Here is a 17,402-nt window from a genome sequence, read left to right as displayed (position 1 = left end):
TTTATCACTAGGGCTAGGTGATATGTGCTGACCACTACTGGTAGCATAAAAACCAACTTAGTTAGTACCACACTCAGTGCCCCTTGTAGGTGGTGCTCCACACTGCCCCCAGTAGATAGTGCCATGCACTGCTTCCTGTAGATAATGCCACATGGCCCCACTGCAGATAGTGCCACAGTGCCCCTGTAGATTGTGCCACAGTGCCCCTGTAGATAGTGCCACACATCCCCTTTTTAGATAGTGCCACAGTGCCCTCTGTAGATAGTGCCACAGTGCCCCCTGTAGCTGGTGCCACACTCTTCTCCCCTGTAGATGGTGCCCCCCCCCCGCCCCTGTAGCTAGAGCCATCGTGGCTCCCTCTAGGAGGGGAATCCACAGCCAAAGCGTTGTTGATGTGCTGGTTGGGGATTCCTCTCCAGGAGGAGACCCTGACATCACTGTCCATATATGGACAGTGTCACCAAGGGCTCCTCCAGTAGCGGAATCCCTGGTCAGAGCGTCAGCAGTGCTCTAGCTGGAGATTCTGGTGCTCTAGGAGGAGCCCCTGACTTCACTGTCCATATATGGACAGTGATGTCGTCAGGGGTTTCTTCTAAGAGCGGAATCCCCAACCAGAGCATTGCCGATGCTCTGGTCGGGGATTCCGCTCATAGAGGAATCCCCTGACAACGTCACTGTCCATATATGAACAGTGAAGTCAGGGGCTCCTCCTGGAGCGCTGGAATCCCCAGCCAGAGCATTGCCCATTCTCTGGCCAGGGATTCTGCTCCAGGAGGATTGAATGGCAGAGCAGGAAACGGATAGTTTCCTGCTCTGCCATAGAATTCAATTGTATGTGCATCCTGAGGACGCTGATACAATTGAATGTGACAGGTGCTGGGACACGTCCCGGGACAGTAATTTGCCAGGACTGTCTCTGAAAATTTGGGACTGTTGGCAGCTATGTGGTTGTGATGTAGTTTGCAGCCTATACATAAGAGACAACAAAATGTAATCAGCACATTCCAACAAAATGAAACAAAACATGTATACAGGTGCAAGGAAGCCTAAGACTGCAAACAATACAATATCCAAAAATGGTGACAGCACTCTGCAAACACTAATGGCACCTAAACACTATAAATACATAAATATGCAGTGCTGCTGAATCTACTTACAATAGTGAGGTTCTTAGCGCACATTTTGATCATATTGTGTGAGCCCACCTGCCACGACAAGGCAGCCTGTCAAGGGTTTTGCTAGTATGTCGTGATATTTTATTGAAATGGTTTTATGAGAAATTATAGCCTTAAACCAAAATCAATCAAAGGCAAGGGTGGACACATCTGTTAGTAGAAGTGAGGAAGCCACTGAGTGCTGAACAATATCAAGAAATCTACACCAGTCCAGTTCATTTTAATAACACTAATAAAATGTAAATGTTAAGCTGGCCTAAATTTGGTACACGGAAACAGATTTATGTCATACATTTCTCAGATAGCGGAATAAAGACTTTTTTCTGTTTTTAGGATGTATAGGCGCTCCTCCAATATGGTCGGGCTCATCTACCCATCTACTGTTATAGCCTGTTTAAAGGTAATTAAATATGATTGTTTCTAGTATTAAGTTATGGGATTTCCTTTCTACAGAGCTTATTTTAGAAACTCTGCAATGTGGTTTTGTGAAAAAAAAGTTAGCATTTTTAATATACCTTATGATATTCTTTGCATAGTGTTCCCCTTCACAAAGCCATAAATCTCAATAATTTAAAATAGACTGTTGGCCTTATGCATAACCCCTTAATGACTGCTGATACGCCTTTTCACGGCGGTCATTAAGGGGCTTTAACCTAGGCCGCCGCCTTTTCACGGTGGCCTAATCAACGTCCTGCACAGGTGTCCCGTGCAGGCTGGAGTGGGGGCTCGGCTGTCTGATGGCAGCCGGGCTCCTGCTTAAATGGTAGCGATCGAAGTTTACTTTGATTGCGACTGTTTAACCCCTCAAATGCTGCAGTCATTAGCGACTGCGGCATTTAACTTGTTTACAGGGGGTGGGAGCTCCCACTGTCACCCATCGGCAGGCCAAAAAAAGCAATTGCGGGCTTCCGATGGGGTGCCATGGCAGCCGGGGGCCTCACAAAGGCCCCCAAGCCTGCCCGGCTATATGCCTATTAGGCCGTGCCAGAGGCATGGCCTAATAGATGCCTATCAGATTTATACCAACAGGCAGTAATGCTTTGGTATACTAAGTATACCGAAGCATTATATCTGCGATTTAAAGATCACATAGTGATGTCCCCTAGTGGGAGTGAAAAATGAATGAATGTGAAATTAAAATTTATAAAAAGGTACACATAAAAAAAACAATTTCCCCATAAAAAATGGTTTTATTTAGTGAAAGTGTAAAAATAGATTAAAAACTACACATATATGGTATCTCCGCAATCGTAATGACCCAAAAAATAAAATTAGCATGTTATTTCAACCGCAAGGTGAACGCTGTAAAAATAAACCACAAAAATAAAACCCTGCAAAATTGATATTTTTTCCATTCCCCCCCCCCCCCCAAAAAAAATAATAAAAGGTTAATCAATAAGTCCTATGTACCCAAAAATGGTAGCACTGAAGTCCCGCAAAAAGCAAGCCCTCATATAGCGACATTGAAGGAAAAAGAAAAAAGTTATGGCTCTTGGAAAGCGGCGATGCAAAATAAAATTATTTTAGTTCAAAAGTATTTTTATTCTGCAAAGTAGTAAAACATAAAAAACCTCTATCGTATCGGTATCGTCGTAATCGTACCGACCCATAGAATAAAGGTAGCATGTTATTTACGTAGCACGGTAAACGGCGTAAATGTAAAATGCATAGAACAATGGCTAAATTGCTGGGTTTTTTTTATATCCCCCCAAATAAAAGTTAATAAAAAAATTATATATACCCCAAAACGGTGCCATAGAAATGCATGCAGGGGGAAGGGGATAAAAACGGAGAAATAGCAAAGCATTAGCTATAAGCTTCCATACCTCCACTATGGTGTCTTCATAAGAGGTACTGCAGCATCCTGATGATGATCCCTCACACTAAAGACTAAATTTACCCCAATCTTTAAATCATCCTGTAGTATTCTGATGTATGGGGGTACTATAACGATATTTATTAACCACTTATGCAGTGGCACTATCTTTACGAGACCCAGAGCAGCTGTGTATGTGACACGCTACATGGCATTTCTACCTTGTAACTGGGACTTCTTTGTTTTAAAGTAGAACATTTTAATGTAAAAAGTAAATATATAATTATAATGCTTCCCAGGGTTTTATTGTGACCTTTTTGAGGTATAATGTGCGAAATGAATGAGAAAAAAAGTAGAATAAAAAAACTAACAATCATTCATAAAGTAAACATTGACCCAACCCCACGGTATATATCAAAATAAACCATAAGACCTTGGCAAAGCCATAATAATAGTAGTGTACAATTATAGACATTTGAAAACCTTATTTTTTATTTAAAAATATTACTCTTATTATGCCTCTAAATTATTTTTGTCAAAAAGAAATGAAGCGCTATATGTAACCTAAAAATGGACAACACTGTCCCTTAATTAAGGACCAAAAATGCCATAATGTGGTTATGCGGAATATGCGGAATATATTGGGCCTGATGTACTACAACTGTCTCAAAGGGAAAAAAAATATTTTTGCCCATAGCAACAAAGCGCAGCTCACTTTTAATTTCTTAAACATCTCTGGTACAATGAAAGCTGCACTGTGATTGGTTACTATGGGCAACAATTTTTATTTTCTGTAATACAGTTTTGATAAATGAGGCCCAATGTGTGGCTAAATTCATGGTTTCCAGACAATGCTATTTAATTTTACACTTATATATTTATTCTAAAGGAATTTTGATGACAAATTTATGAAACATTTTTATTTGTAGTTTACATATGCCTGTATTTTACCAACAGGAGGTTGATCAGTGGTCATTTAATGTGTTTTCTTTGAATGAGGCGAGTGGAGAACATGCACTAAAATTCATGGTCTATGAATTGTTTACCAGATATGACCTTATCAATCGCTTTAAGGTAAAATCATTAATTTTTTACTGTTCACGCTTATAATAACAACCTCACATTTTCACTCAGTTATCTTACAGTCCTGAATGACAAATATGTCTAACCAATATGGGAGCGGGAGATGTATAACTGCATGACTAGACATATTTGCAATTCAATAGTTTGAGTGACAACCAGGGCCGGCCTTAGGATAGATGGTGCCCCGTGCCAAATTGTCATAAAAAAATGCCCTATAAAAAAAGTATAATGCCCCCCACAGTATAATGCTGTAATGACGGGGTAGGGAGACAGACAGGTGAGCCCTAATCTACCCGCCACTCAGTCCCTGCCTACTTGCAACAGCCCGTCCTAGGCGACGGCGTACAACTGGGCGACGGTCCCTACGCTCAATATGTGCACGACAAACAGACAAGGGTACACAGAAGCTAAGGGAAATGGGGCAGTTGCACACGGCAACACAATGAGCAACAAGAGTAGTGAACGAGCCGAGTCAAACCAGGAGTGTACGAGGTACAAATCGCAGAGCAGGAACGTAGTCAGTAAAGCCAGGGTCAAAATGAAGCAAGGTCAATAATCATAGCAGGAGCAGCAGAGCCAGGAAACAGGAAAGAATCACAGGCAAAGGAGGAGCAGGAAATGCAGGTATAAATAGACAGAGGGCGGGAGCTAGCTCCGTCTGGCCAGGCTGTGATAGGCTCTCACACTCCTAAGCCTCCCAGCCTGAGTGGTAGAAGACTAAATCAATCTCTCAGACTTAGGAGCAGGTGCAGACTGATTAACCACGGGCGTCGACACAGAAGCTGTGTCTGGCAGATCCTTTACAGTACCCTCCCTTTTATGAGGGGCCCCTGGACCCTTTCTAGGTGGACCTGGCTTATTGGTGAAACGAATATGGAACCTCCTGAGCAATACCCCAGCGTGAACATCCCGGGCGGGTACCCAAGTCCTCTCCTCAGGCCCGTATCCTCTCCAATGGACCAGGTACTGGAGGGAGCCTTGGACCATCCTGCTGTCCACAATCTTGGCCACCTCGAATTCTACCCCTTCAGGGGTGAGAACAGGGACCAGAGGTTTCCTCGAGGGAGCCAAGGACGGGAGCAGCGTTTAAGGAGGGAGGCATGAAACACGTCGTGTATTCGAAAAGACGGGGGTAACTCCAGTCGGAAGGAGACAGGGTTAAGGACTTCAATGACCTTGTATGGCCCTATTTACCGGGGAGAAATTTTTTTTGACGGAACTTTAAGGCGCAAATTTTTTGAAGATAGCAACACCAGATCCCCGACCACAAACAAGGGGTTAGCAGAACGTCTTCTATCTGCCTGAGTCTTTTGTATGCTCTGGGACGCCTCTATGTTCTTCTGAACCTGGGCCCAGACTGTGCATAGTTCCCGATGAATGACATCTACCTCGGGATTGTTAGAACTACCAGGGAAAACGGAGGAGAACCGTGGATTAAACCCAAAATTGCAGAAAAAGGGGAGACCCCTGACGAGTTACTGACCCGTTTATTAAGGGAAAATTCGGCGAGGGAAATGAAGGAGACCCAATCATATTGACAGTCAGAGATAAAACACCTTAAATATTGTTCTAGAGACTGATTAGTCCTCTCAGTTTGGCCATTCGTTTCAGGATGGAAGTCCGAGGAGAAGGACAGATCAATCTCCAACTTTTTACAGAAGGCTCTCCAAAACAATGAAACAAATTATACCCCTCTGTCAGAAACAATATTGACAAGAACCCCATGGAGACGCAGGATGTGTTTGAGAAACAAGGTAGCTAACGTCTTAGCATTGGGTAGTTTCTTGAGGGGCACAAAGTGGCACATCTTACTGAAGCGGTCTACTACAAACCCACACCACCGACATGCCTTGAGACGGAGGCAAATCGGTGATAAAATCCATGGAGATATGGGTCCAAGGTCTCTGGGGAATGGGCAAAGAACATAGTAAGCCCGCTGGTCGGGACCTGGGAGTCTTGGACCTAGCACAAATTTCAAGAGCGGCGACGTACGCCTTAACGTCTTTAAGCAACCCAGGTCACCAATAGTTTCTGGCAATGAGATGCTTGGCACCCAGGATGCCTGGATGGCCAGATAGTGCAGAGTCATGATTTTCCCTGAGTACCCTTAGCCGGAATTGCACGGGAACAAACAGCTTGTTCTCAGGAAGGTTCCCGGGAGCTGAACTTTGATTAGCCGAAATTTCCGAGGCTAAGTCAGAATCAACAGAAGAAATGATTATACCTGGGGGCAAAACACAAGCAGGATCTTCCTCCGAAGGAGGGCTGGCCATGAAGCTACGCGACAGTGCATCAGCCTTAATATTTTTAGACCCAGCCCTATAGGTGACCAAAAAGTTGAATCTAGTAAAAAATAACGCCCATCGAGCTTGTCTCGGGTTTAGCCTCCGGGCAGATTCTAAGAAAACCAGATTCTTGTGGTCGGTAAGGACCGTTACCTGGTGCCTAGCCCCCTCCAGGAAGTGGCGCCACTCTTCAAATGCCCATTTAATGGCTAAGAGTTCGCGGTTGCCAACATCATAGTTACTCTCAGTGGGCGAGAACTTCCTGGAGAAGTAGGCACAGGGACGGAGATGGGTGAGGGACCTGGTACCCTGGGACAAGACAGCACCCACTCCCACCTCGGAGGCGTCAACCTCCACGATGAATGGCTCCATTTGGTTAGGCTGAATCAGCACAGGGCCCGAGATAAAGCACTTCTTAAAGACCTCAAAAGCCTGGACCGCCTCTGGAGGCCAGTGGAGGAGGTCAGCACTTTTGCAAGTTAGATCCGTAAGAGGCTTAGCGATGACCCAGAAGTTAGCAATAAATCTCCTGTAATAGTTAGCAAAACCCTGAAAGCACTGTAATGCCTTCAGGGAGGCAGGTTGGACCCATTCCACCACAGCCTGGACCTTGGCAGGGTCCATGCGGAATTCATGAGGAGTGAGGATTTGACCCAAAAATGGTATCTCCTGCACCCCAAACACAAATTTTTCGGTTTTAGCAAACAGTTTGTTTTCCCGAAGGGCCTGGAGCACCTTCCTGACATGCTCAATGTGGGAGGACCAGTCCTTGGAAAGCACAGGTATGTCATCAAGGTACACTACAAGAAATACCCCCAGGTAGTCTCATAAGATCTCATTTATGAAATTATGGAAGACCGCGGGAGCATTACACAACCCAAAGGGCATGACGAGTTATTCAAAATGACCTTCGGGCATGTTAAACGCAGTCTTCCACTCATCCCCTTCTTTGATGCGGATAAGGTTATAAGCCCCCCGTAGATCAAACTTAGAGAACCATTGGGCCCCCTGAACCTGATTGAAGAGATCAGGAATCAAAGGAAGGGGATACTGGTTCCTTACAGTAACCTTATTCAAGTTTCGGTAGTCAATGCACGGCCTAAGACCACCATCCTTCTTCCCTACGAAGAAGAAGCCAGCACCTACCGGAGAAGTAGAGGGGCGAATGTAACCCTTGGCCAGGCATTCCTGGATATACTCTCTCATGGCTTCACGTTCGGGACAAGAGAGATTAAATATCCTACCCTTAGGGAGCTTAGCTCCTGGTACCAAATCGATTGCGCAATCGAATTCTCTATGAGGAGGTAACACTTCGGAGGCCTTTTTAGAAAAAACATCAGCGAAGTCCTGAATAAACTCAGGTAGAGTGTTCACCTCCTCAGGGAGAGAGATAAAATTAACAGAAAAACATGACGTCATGCATTCATTACCCCATTTGGTAAAATCCCCAGTATTCCAGTTAAACGTGGGATTATGCATCTGCAACCAGGGAAGGCCTAAAACCAAATCGGACGATAATCCCTGCATCACCAGTACAGAGCACTGCTCCAAATGCATGGAGCCAACAAGGAGTTCAAAAACAGGGGTATGCTGTGTAAAATAACCATTAGCAAGAGGAGTGGAGTCGATAACCACTACCGGGACAGGTTTAGGCAAGTCAACCAATGGCATAGCTAGAGACATAGCAAAATCCACAGACATAATATTAGCAGAAGACCCTGAATCCACGAAGGCACTGCCGGTGGCAGACCTACCCTCAAAGGAGACATGAAAGGGAAGCCTAGGACAGTTGTTCACTTGATGCTTGTCATCCCCACAGTAGAAGCAGAGACCATTCTTCCTGCAGAACTCTCTACGTTGTTGGGGAGACACGGAGGCCCCGAGTTGCATAGGTTCATCCGTGTTTTCCGTGGAAGAATGAAGCAACGGAACCTCGGGAGCCATCATGGGGGGGTCAGAGGGGAAGGCACAAAAACGTTCCAGTCGTCGTTCCCTGAGATGTCGGTCAAGACGTACCGCTAAAGCCATAACCTGATCTAGGGAGTCAGAAGAGGGATAGCTAACTAACAGGTCTTTCAGGGCATTCGACAGACCCAATCTAAACTGGCACCTCAATGCAGGGTCATTCCATCGAGAAGCTACACACCACTTCCTAAAGTCAGAACAGTACTCCTCAACGGGTCTCTTACCCAGACGTAAGGTCACAAGCTGACTCTCGGCAAAGGCAGTCTTGTCAGGCTCGTCATATATAAGCCCGAGAGCGGAAAAAAAAAAGATCAACAGAGGAAAGTTCAGGGGCGTCAGGAGCCAAGGAGAAGGCCCATTCTTGGGGCCCGTCCTGGAGCCGGGACATAATTATACCTACTCGCTGGCTCTCAGAACCTGAGGAGTGGGGCTTTAAACGGAAATAGAGCCTACAACTCTCCCGAAAGGAGAAAAAAGTCTTCCGGTCCCCTGAGAACTGGTCAGGCAACTTGAGGTGGGGTTCAAGAGGTGAGGTGGGGGGCACTACTAGGGTAGCATCATGCTGGTTGCCCTTCTGAGCCAGGGCTTGGACCTGTAGGGAGAGGCCCTGCATTTGCTGAGCCAAGGTCTCAAGGGGTCCATAGTTGTGTCAGGGACCAGGGTAGAAAAGGTATATGGACCTGTGATTATGTAATGACGGGGTAGGGAGACAGATAGGTGAGCCCTAATCTACCCGCCACTCAGTCCCTGCCTACTTGCAACGGCCCGTCCTAGGCGATGGCGTACAACTTGGCGACGGTCCCTACGCTCAATAAGTGCACGACAGACAAACAGACAAGGGTACACAGAAGCTAAGGGAAATGGGGCAGTTGCCCACGGCAACACAGTGAGCAACAAGAGTAGTGAACGAGCCGAGTCAAACCAGGAGTGTATGAGGTACAAATCGCAGAGCAGGAGCGTAGTCAGTAAAGCCAGGGTCAAAATGAAGCAAGGTCAATAATCATAGCAGGAGCAGCAGAGCCAGGAAACAGGAAAGAATCACAGGCAAAGGAGGAGCAGGAAATGCAGGTATAAATAGACAGAGGGCGGGAGCTAGCTCCGTCTGGCCAGGCTGTGATAGGCTCTCCCACTCCTAATTCTCCCAGCCTGAGTGGTAGAAGACGAAGTCAATCTCTCAGACTTAGGAGCAGGTGCAGACTGACTAACCACGGGCGTCGACAAAGAAGCTGTGTCTGGCAGATCCTTTACAAATGCCCTATATAGTGCCCCCACATAGTATAATGCCCCTTTAGTGCCCCCCATACAGTATAATAATAATATTTAATAATATAATATATTATAACCCCTTCAAGGACACAGTATTTTGTCCTCTAATTGTGCCCTCACAGTATTATGCCCCCTAAGTGCCACACACAGTATATTGCCCCCTGTAGTACCCCTACACAGTATAATGCCCCCTCCCCTGGCTGCCACACACAACCCCCACTTGTAGATAGTGCCCCCTGTAGATTGTGCCATACAGCCTCCCTGTAGACAGTGCCATAATCCCCCACAACCTCCTTGTAGATCATGCCATACAGCCCCCCACCTCCCCCTTTTAGACAGTGCCCCCCCAAAAAGAATTGTTCTCATCTAGGCTCCATTCCCACGACGAACTGAGCTGCTCCACGGTGGGATCCTTGCGTAGGCCGGCGTGATCCTGTAGCCTAGTACAGAGTTTCCCAACCTTTTCGGACTCAAGGCAGCACTGCAAAAATAAAATTTCCTCAGGGCACCCCTACCAATTTTTTTTTGAGAAAGACAGAATACGGGTAAAAACAAGCACTACACTCGTAGGGTATGTTCACACAGCGTTTTTTCTAAGGCAAATAAAAATCTGACTCATAATTCCAGGAATTTTGAAGCAGATTTTGAATTGACAGCGTTGTTTGACCTTTTTTTTTTTTGCGCTTTTTTTAAGCCGTTGAAGCTAATGCAAAAGACACAGGCAAAAAAACACTCCAAACGGGCGCCACAGGTTTTTCTGCCTCCTATTCATTTAAATTGGAGCTCAGAGGTGGAAACCACTTAAAGACTATCAATGGGGGACTCACAGTAAAATAACCATCAGCCCCACACTCACAGTAAAAAAACCATCAGCCCACCACTCACATTAAAATGACCAATTGCCCCCCACTAACAGTAAAATGACCATCAGCCCACCACAGAACCCTTAGGTAGAGCCACACAGCCCCCTGCAGATAGTGCCACACAGTCCCTTGTAGGTAGTGGCACATAGCCCCCTGTATGTAGTGCCACACAGCCCCCTTGTAGGTAGTGCCACACAGCCCTCTTGTAGGTTGTGCCACACAGCCACCTTGTAGGTAGTGCCACACAGCTCCCTTGTAGATAGCACCCCCTTCCTGTAGATAGCACCATTGTAGCTTCCTGAAGCAGCGGAATCCCCCTGTGGCCGGGGATTCCGCTCCTGGAGCGATTCTCTTGATGTCTCTGTCCATATATGGGCAGTGACATCAGGGGCAACTCCTGAAGCAGAATCCCCGTCCACAGCATTGCCAACGCTGTGTTTTCGATTCCACTCCAGGAGAAGTAGACTGAGGTACAGTATGGACACAAAGATTTCTACGGGCACTGTATTTTGGATCCATATGCATGAGGCCCAATGGGAATTATTTTTCCTTATGAGGAGATTACAACCCCATCACATTGAACTGTATAATGAAGATGCAAATCATACAACTTCTCTAACCTGTTCTAGATCCCTGTGTCCTGTCTTGTATCATTTGTGGAAGCTCTGGAGGTTGGTTACAGCAAATACAAAAATCCTTACCATAATTTGATTCATGCAGCTGACGTTACCCAAACTGTGCACTACATAATGCTTCATACGGGTATCATGGTAAGCAATTTATCATACCACTTTAAAGGGAATGTATCACCTATTGGTTTTTTCCCCAATTAAAACCAGGTAGTGAAACATAATCGTTATCCCTAATCTGTTTTTATTTTGTTATTCCATTTTCTGTACATGATTATGGGGGCAGCCATATTGTCTGAGCTGCTGTTAACAGTATTTAGAGATATGCTTGACAACAGCCACATGGAGCATAGGAACCTGTGAACAGGAGATGACTCATTGACTTCTATGGTAAAGTTTTCTAGGCATGCTCTGTGACCTGTCCAACACCTATTGTGAATGGCGGATCCTGTAGTATCTATATATAGGTGTTACCTTTCATTGTAATCCTTCCTGTGATGATAATGAGATGACTACTGAGAAGTGATCTCTACAGAACAGGAGGGGTCAGTCAATTATGAGGCTCAGTGGCCACAGTAAAAAAACAACAATATTTTAGGATTATTTTTTAATATAGATAATGACATAGAAAATGTTAAAAAAAATATTTAACATAAAAACTTGATTTAAATAATAGGTGTTTTTCTGATGACACATCCCCTTTAAGTTAAATTAGGCTACTTATATATGTGCAAAGGCAGGTGCCTTACTGAACACTTGGAGTAAATAAACACTGTGTTTTATTAACCCCTTAATGACCGGCCCTGAAAAGGCCTTAATGACCAGCTAAATTTTTCTGTTTTTGCCTCTCTGCATTTCAGCATAACTTTTTTTATTTTTCTCATTGACGTGGCTGTATGAGGCCTTGTTTTTTGCGGGAGAAATTGTATTTATTTTTTTCGCAGTTTGAGGGTAGAAAAAATTTCTTTTTACGCTGTGAATATAGGAAAAAGCAATTCTCAGCATAGATTTTCTTGTTTATGTTTTTTATCCCGTTCATGTTTCACACTAAATAACCTGTTAATTTAATTATTCAGGTTATTACGGTCGTGTAGATACCTAATATGTGTAGGTTTTTTGTTTTTATGTAATGTAGGGGCAATAAAATATATTTTATGCAAAATAAAGACACTTTTTTTGGGCCATTTTTTTTTATTACTTTGTTTTAATCCCATTAAGGGATAACTTTACTTACAACATTATATTTATTTATAATGTATTAGCATACTCCTGTATGCTAATATAATACACTATGACACAGGCTACTGTTAGGGCAGCACATAGTGTGCCATAACAGCAGGCAAACTGGGGTCCTTTCTTGGTCTGACTGCAGAGGGATTCTCTGGTCTTTGATCACGTCACCGGGTTTCCGATGTCAAGATCAAAGACGGGAGTTCCCTTTGATCATGCCGCAGTCACCGACAGCTCCTGCTTAGATGATGATCTCACAGGAGTGCTCATCAGCCTCTTCTGCAGCGACTCCAAAAGACGTCGCTGTAGACTAAGCACCTGCACCGCCTGCCATCAAAAGACGGTGGGCGGTTGTTAAGGAGTTAATGAAGTTCAGTTGGAAAAAGTCATACAGGTGTTTACCTAATCCACCCACAGCAATTTACCAATTTAACCCCTACATGTAGGAATCTGTTTATTTTTTTACTCTATTTTATTATTTGTTCATTCTGCCATATATCACAAGGATTGAGGGGCTTCTAAAAAGGTTTTTTTTAAAGTGAAGGTCCACCTTTGATTGTCAATGCTTATATATTAAAAGCATTTCAATGGGAGCTTCATACATCCATACGCAGTAAGCTCCCTCTAGTGGGGGGTGTAAGCAGTCATAATGTTATCATTTAACCTTGGCTCTGTGAAGAAAAAAAGGTATTTGGAGAGTGCTCTGATCCCCATAAAGATATTATAAAGTTAATTAGCAAAAAATATTAAAACTAAAGCAAAATGACAGTGACACTAACCACTTCACTATCCCAGTAGTTAATGTAACCATTAACTACTTTCTGGCCGAGACCACCACAGATTATACCACTATAGGCTGCTGGCGCTATTGTGCAAGGGTGAAACTCAGCTGGCAATGTTTATAGGGGCACTCAGCTATGGGGGTATTCTGCTGCCACTACTGTGTACAAGGGACACTCAGCTGGCATTGTCTATGATGGTACTATCATTATGCACATGGCAATGTCATCGCGGGCACTCTGGCTGTCTTTATATGGGTGTACTATTTGTGCACTGTATGTAGCATTATTTATGTGTACTGTATGGCAGCATTAGTTATTATGTTAGTACAGCATGCCAGCATAGGGATGGCAGCATTATTGATTTGCTTTCCAGTGACATCACGGATTAAGACCAGTAAGTGCATGCGCATCTGTTTTTTAAGTGTTTGCGCACTGCATATGCATAACCATATTCGTGAACCCCCTTAAAGAAATCTTTCATATATCCGAACTCTATTTCTTGTGTTGGCATGGATTATTATTTCTCCGGTTTACACACATGACTTTTACAACTCTTAACATAAATGCCTTGTCAAACAAAGCTTTGCTTTGTCCTTAATATATTTCACATAAATATAGTTGTCTTTTCCCTGAGTAAATAAACTGAACCTGTTTTGTGTTTTATTATATATTATTTCCTTTACTTCTATTAACATATCCTGTCTCATAAGGACACAGAGTAAAGTTTGGAGTAATCTTCACATTCTTAATCATTCGAATGTGGTCTTTAACAACCATTGTATATATCTACAGTGCCTCGTGAAAGTATTCACACCCCCTGTTTTGTAGCATTACGACCTGAAATTAAAATGGATTTTACATTTCATTTTATGTAACGCTGAGAAAATAGTCATAATTGTTACAGTGGAAAAAAAAAATACCTTGTACTAAAACCTGAAAAGCTGTGAGTGCTTATGTATTCACCCCCTTTGCCATAAAACCCATAAATAAGGTCTTATCAAACCAGTTCACTTCAGAAGTCCCATAATCAGTAGAATAAGGTCCCTCTGTGTGCAATCAAAGTGTCACATGATCAGTCACATGATGTCAGTATAAATACACCTATTCTGAAAGGTCCCTGAGTCTGCAACACCACTAAGGACATGAGACCAAGGAGCTCTCCAAACAGGTCAGATACAAAGTTATGGAGAAGTATAGATCAGGGTTAGGTTATAGAAAATATCCCAAACTTGGAACATCCCAAGGAACACCATTAAATCCATTACAACAAAATGGAAAAACTATGGCACATCTTCAATCCTGAAAAGAGAAGGCCGCCCACCAAAACTCACAGACCGGGCTAAGAGGGCATTAATCACAGATTCAACAAAGACAACAACTATAACACAGAAGGAGCTTAAACGATTGGCCAAGAGTGGCCAGAAAAAAGCCATTACGTAAAGAAAAACATAAGAAAACACGTTATGAATTCGCCAAAGAGCATGTGGCTGCCCAAAACACATGGAAGAAGGTTCTTTGGCCAAATATTGAACTTTTTGGCAATTATGGAAAACGCTATGTGTGGTGTAAACAAAACACTTCGCATCATTCCAAGAACACCCCTCGACAGGGAAGCATGTTGGTGGTAGCGACATTCTGTGGGGTTGCTTTTCGTCAGCAGTTACTGGAAAACTGGTCAGGATTAAAGGAAAGATGGATGGCAGTAAATACAGGGCAATTCTTCAGGAAACCTTTTGCAGTCTGAAAGATATTTGAGACTGGGACAGAGGTTCACCTTCCAGAATTGCAATGACCCTAAACATATTGCTAATGCTACACTGGTGTGGTTTAAGGCCCTATTCACAAGACAGGGATTCTCGGCCATGTGACGGACATTTTTTGAACGGCCGTCACATGGCCGCATTAGGAACAATAGACCCCAAATGGAGCTACTCACATGGCTGAATTTTTTTCTGCTCCTATTTAAGTGAATAGAAGCAGAGCTGCAGCTCTGTCGAACAGCCGCTATGCAGTGGTCGGAGCCATCTGCTTCTGGTTCCAACTACTGCATACCGTTCCAAACATCTGGTGCACGGAGGCAGAGTGGTGGATCGGTGCGGCGTCCGGGTGTCGGACACGCACCGATCATATACTGATGAGCTATCTGGTGGATAGGTCATCAGTTGTCAGAAAGTGGAAAACCCTTTTAAGACTTAACCTTTACTTGACATTGGCTTGAAAAAGGCCCTGCGAGAAAATCAAAAAGGCCTATCAATCTAATAGTTTACGTCTATTGACTCTTTCTATGCCGTTAAAGCTAACTCCTGCATAATTTATCTCTCTAAAATGTAACGGGTCCACTTAGCACACGGTCTGGGTTAACGGGACTAAAAGACCGGACTGTAACAGGCAGGTGATGTCCAGTCCACACTGGGCTCAGGACAGAAGTGTTGTCATTATCCCTTTACATCCGAAGAAAGTCACAGACACAGTAATGCTGTAAACGGGTTTCCATTACTTGGAACTTTCAGAGAGGCAATGTTTTTAAACGTTACAATGTAGAGCAGTCTCTTTATAAACGCAACTATATACACGGGTTAATGGTGACAATGACTTCTTCCCCTTGTTGCACTTATTTTGACCTGTTCCCAACGTATCCTGCCTGCTTGGCTAATTTGGTACTCGCAAGCCTAAGTGGCTCCTGCCCCGCTTGGCATATCGGCTTTCTCCAGCCCTTGACGGCTTCCTTCCCGTTCAGCAATTCTTGGCTCTGCACGCCCACCTACTGACTGAAACCCGGGTGGCCACTTTTATCAATCACTCCACCCATACGTTCAGGGGCACAGGCCGTAGTTGACTTCTAAGAGGAGTACATGTATCCTTGCCGGTCATTGGTATGTATGCCCAATCAACTTCGCGCCAATACACAACCCCTTTTATCATAAGTCTCATGAGACTCCACCTCATTAACTTGAGATGCGCGACGACAAAATAACATTTATGCTAGTAAGAGGCCTTAGCATTAGGGTCTAGGTACTTCCGCAATATAGCGCTGATCCCATCTTGATCCAGGGCTCAAACACACCACGTGCAACAAAACCCTAATAGTATAGGTGGCCCTGGACCCAACGTGGTCCCAGTTAACCCTGATAAAGATTGCCGAACCCCCTTGTCTAACATGCCAAAAACCCCACTACATAACTTTACCTGATGAACTACAATAAATGTATTAAACCAAAATGTTCCCAAACCCAGGGAACGTCATCATCAACTGATGTAAAGCATACACATTAATAGGTATACATAATTTAACTGTAATGTTCACCCCTCCTGCATGATACAGGGATAAACTTATTTATAATGTTTTTAATGGAGATAAATTCCTCACTGCATATCGTACTAAATGTAGGTACATGAGAATCACACTCTTGTTCTCTTCTTTTATTGAATAGGAAACTCCTATCTAACTCATCAACCTGTTTTTTTCCACTCTCTGTCCAAGGTCTAATTAGGATCTTCTAGTTTTCAAACTACATCTGATGTTGTTACACTCTGACCTAAAATTGCAAATCTCAGAACAGTTACGTTTAGATCTTATCAATTCACCTTTGGGATATTTTTCATTACATGAAAAGAATGACTGGAGTCAGCATGAAGAATAGTATTAGATGCTGATTTTTTTCTTAAAAGTCTTCGTTATAATTGTATTATTTACTGACAGACCAAAAAAGGAAATATTATTTGAATCAAAATGTGCAGTCAATTTTGAATTAAACATAATATTGCTTCTGTAATCCACAAAGACGACCCTCCCATATATAATGAGAAGGTCGTCTATGTAACGACCATTCCAAGTGATGTCACCGAAGAACAGATTCTCCCACCACGCCATATATAAATTTGCAAGAGATGGGGAGAATTTTGCGCCCATAGACGTTCCCCTAAGTTACAAAAAATAATCTCCATTAAAGGAAAAAAAAATTGTGCTTCAACTGGTAATCAATAGATATTATCAAAAATTCATTGGTCTTTATTGACTACAATTATTAAGATGATAAGAGATCGCCTTTATTGCAGTTCCTGGGTACAAGGAAGCGACATCACACGTCATCCAGACCCAATCTACCTGTCCCAATGTCTGTAATACCTTTGCTGTTTTTCATATAGCCTGGCATCTCTTTGACTAATGGCTGTAACATGTCGACCACCCATGCCACCAATCTTTCATTCAGCGAAATGATACCTGCAACGATTGGACACATGAGAGGAGGGAACAACAACTTATGAATTTTTGGTAGGGAATGGAGTATAGGAGTTTTTGGATTTGAA

At 43.6% G+C, this 17,402-nt stretch overlaps 1 protein-coding gene across 1 annotated transcript in view; it reads left to right on the top strand.

Moving 5' to 3' along the window:
• The window catches only part of PDE1A (phosphodiesterase 1A), a 229,843-nt gene that overhangs the window by 166,629 nt on the left and 45,812 nt on the right, over positions 1-17,402 (top strand). Inside the window, exons 4-6 of the mRNA XM_075831158.1 lie at positions 1,509-1,575; positions 3,949-4,065; positions 11,083-11,223. Coding sequence (XP_075687273.1) covers positions 1,509-1,575; positions 3,949-4,065; positions 11,083-11,223 — 325 coding nt within the window. The remainder of the gene's footprint in view (positions 1-1,508; positions 1,576-3,948; positions 4,066-11,082; positions 11,224-17,402) is intronic.

Source organism: Rhinoderma darwinii, chromosome 6 (genome assembly GCF_050947455.1).
Source record: "Rhinoderma darwinii isolate aRhiDar2 chromosome 6, aRhiDar2.hap1, whole genome shotgun sequence".
NCBI lineage: Eukaryota > Metazoa > Chordata > Amphibia > Anura > Rhinodermatidae > Rhinoderma > Rhinoderma darwinii.
This window is presented reverse-complemented; position numbering and strand designations above follow the sequence as displayed.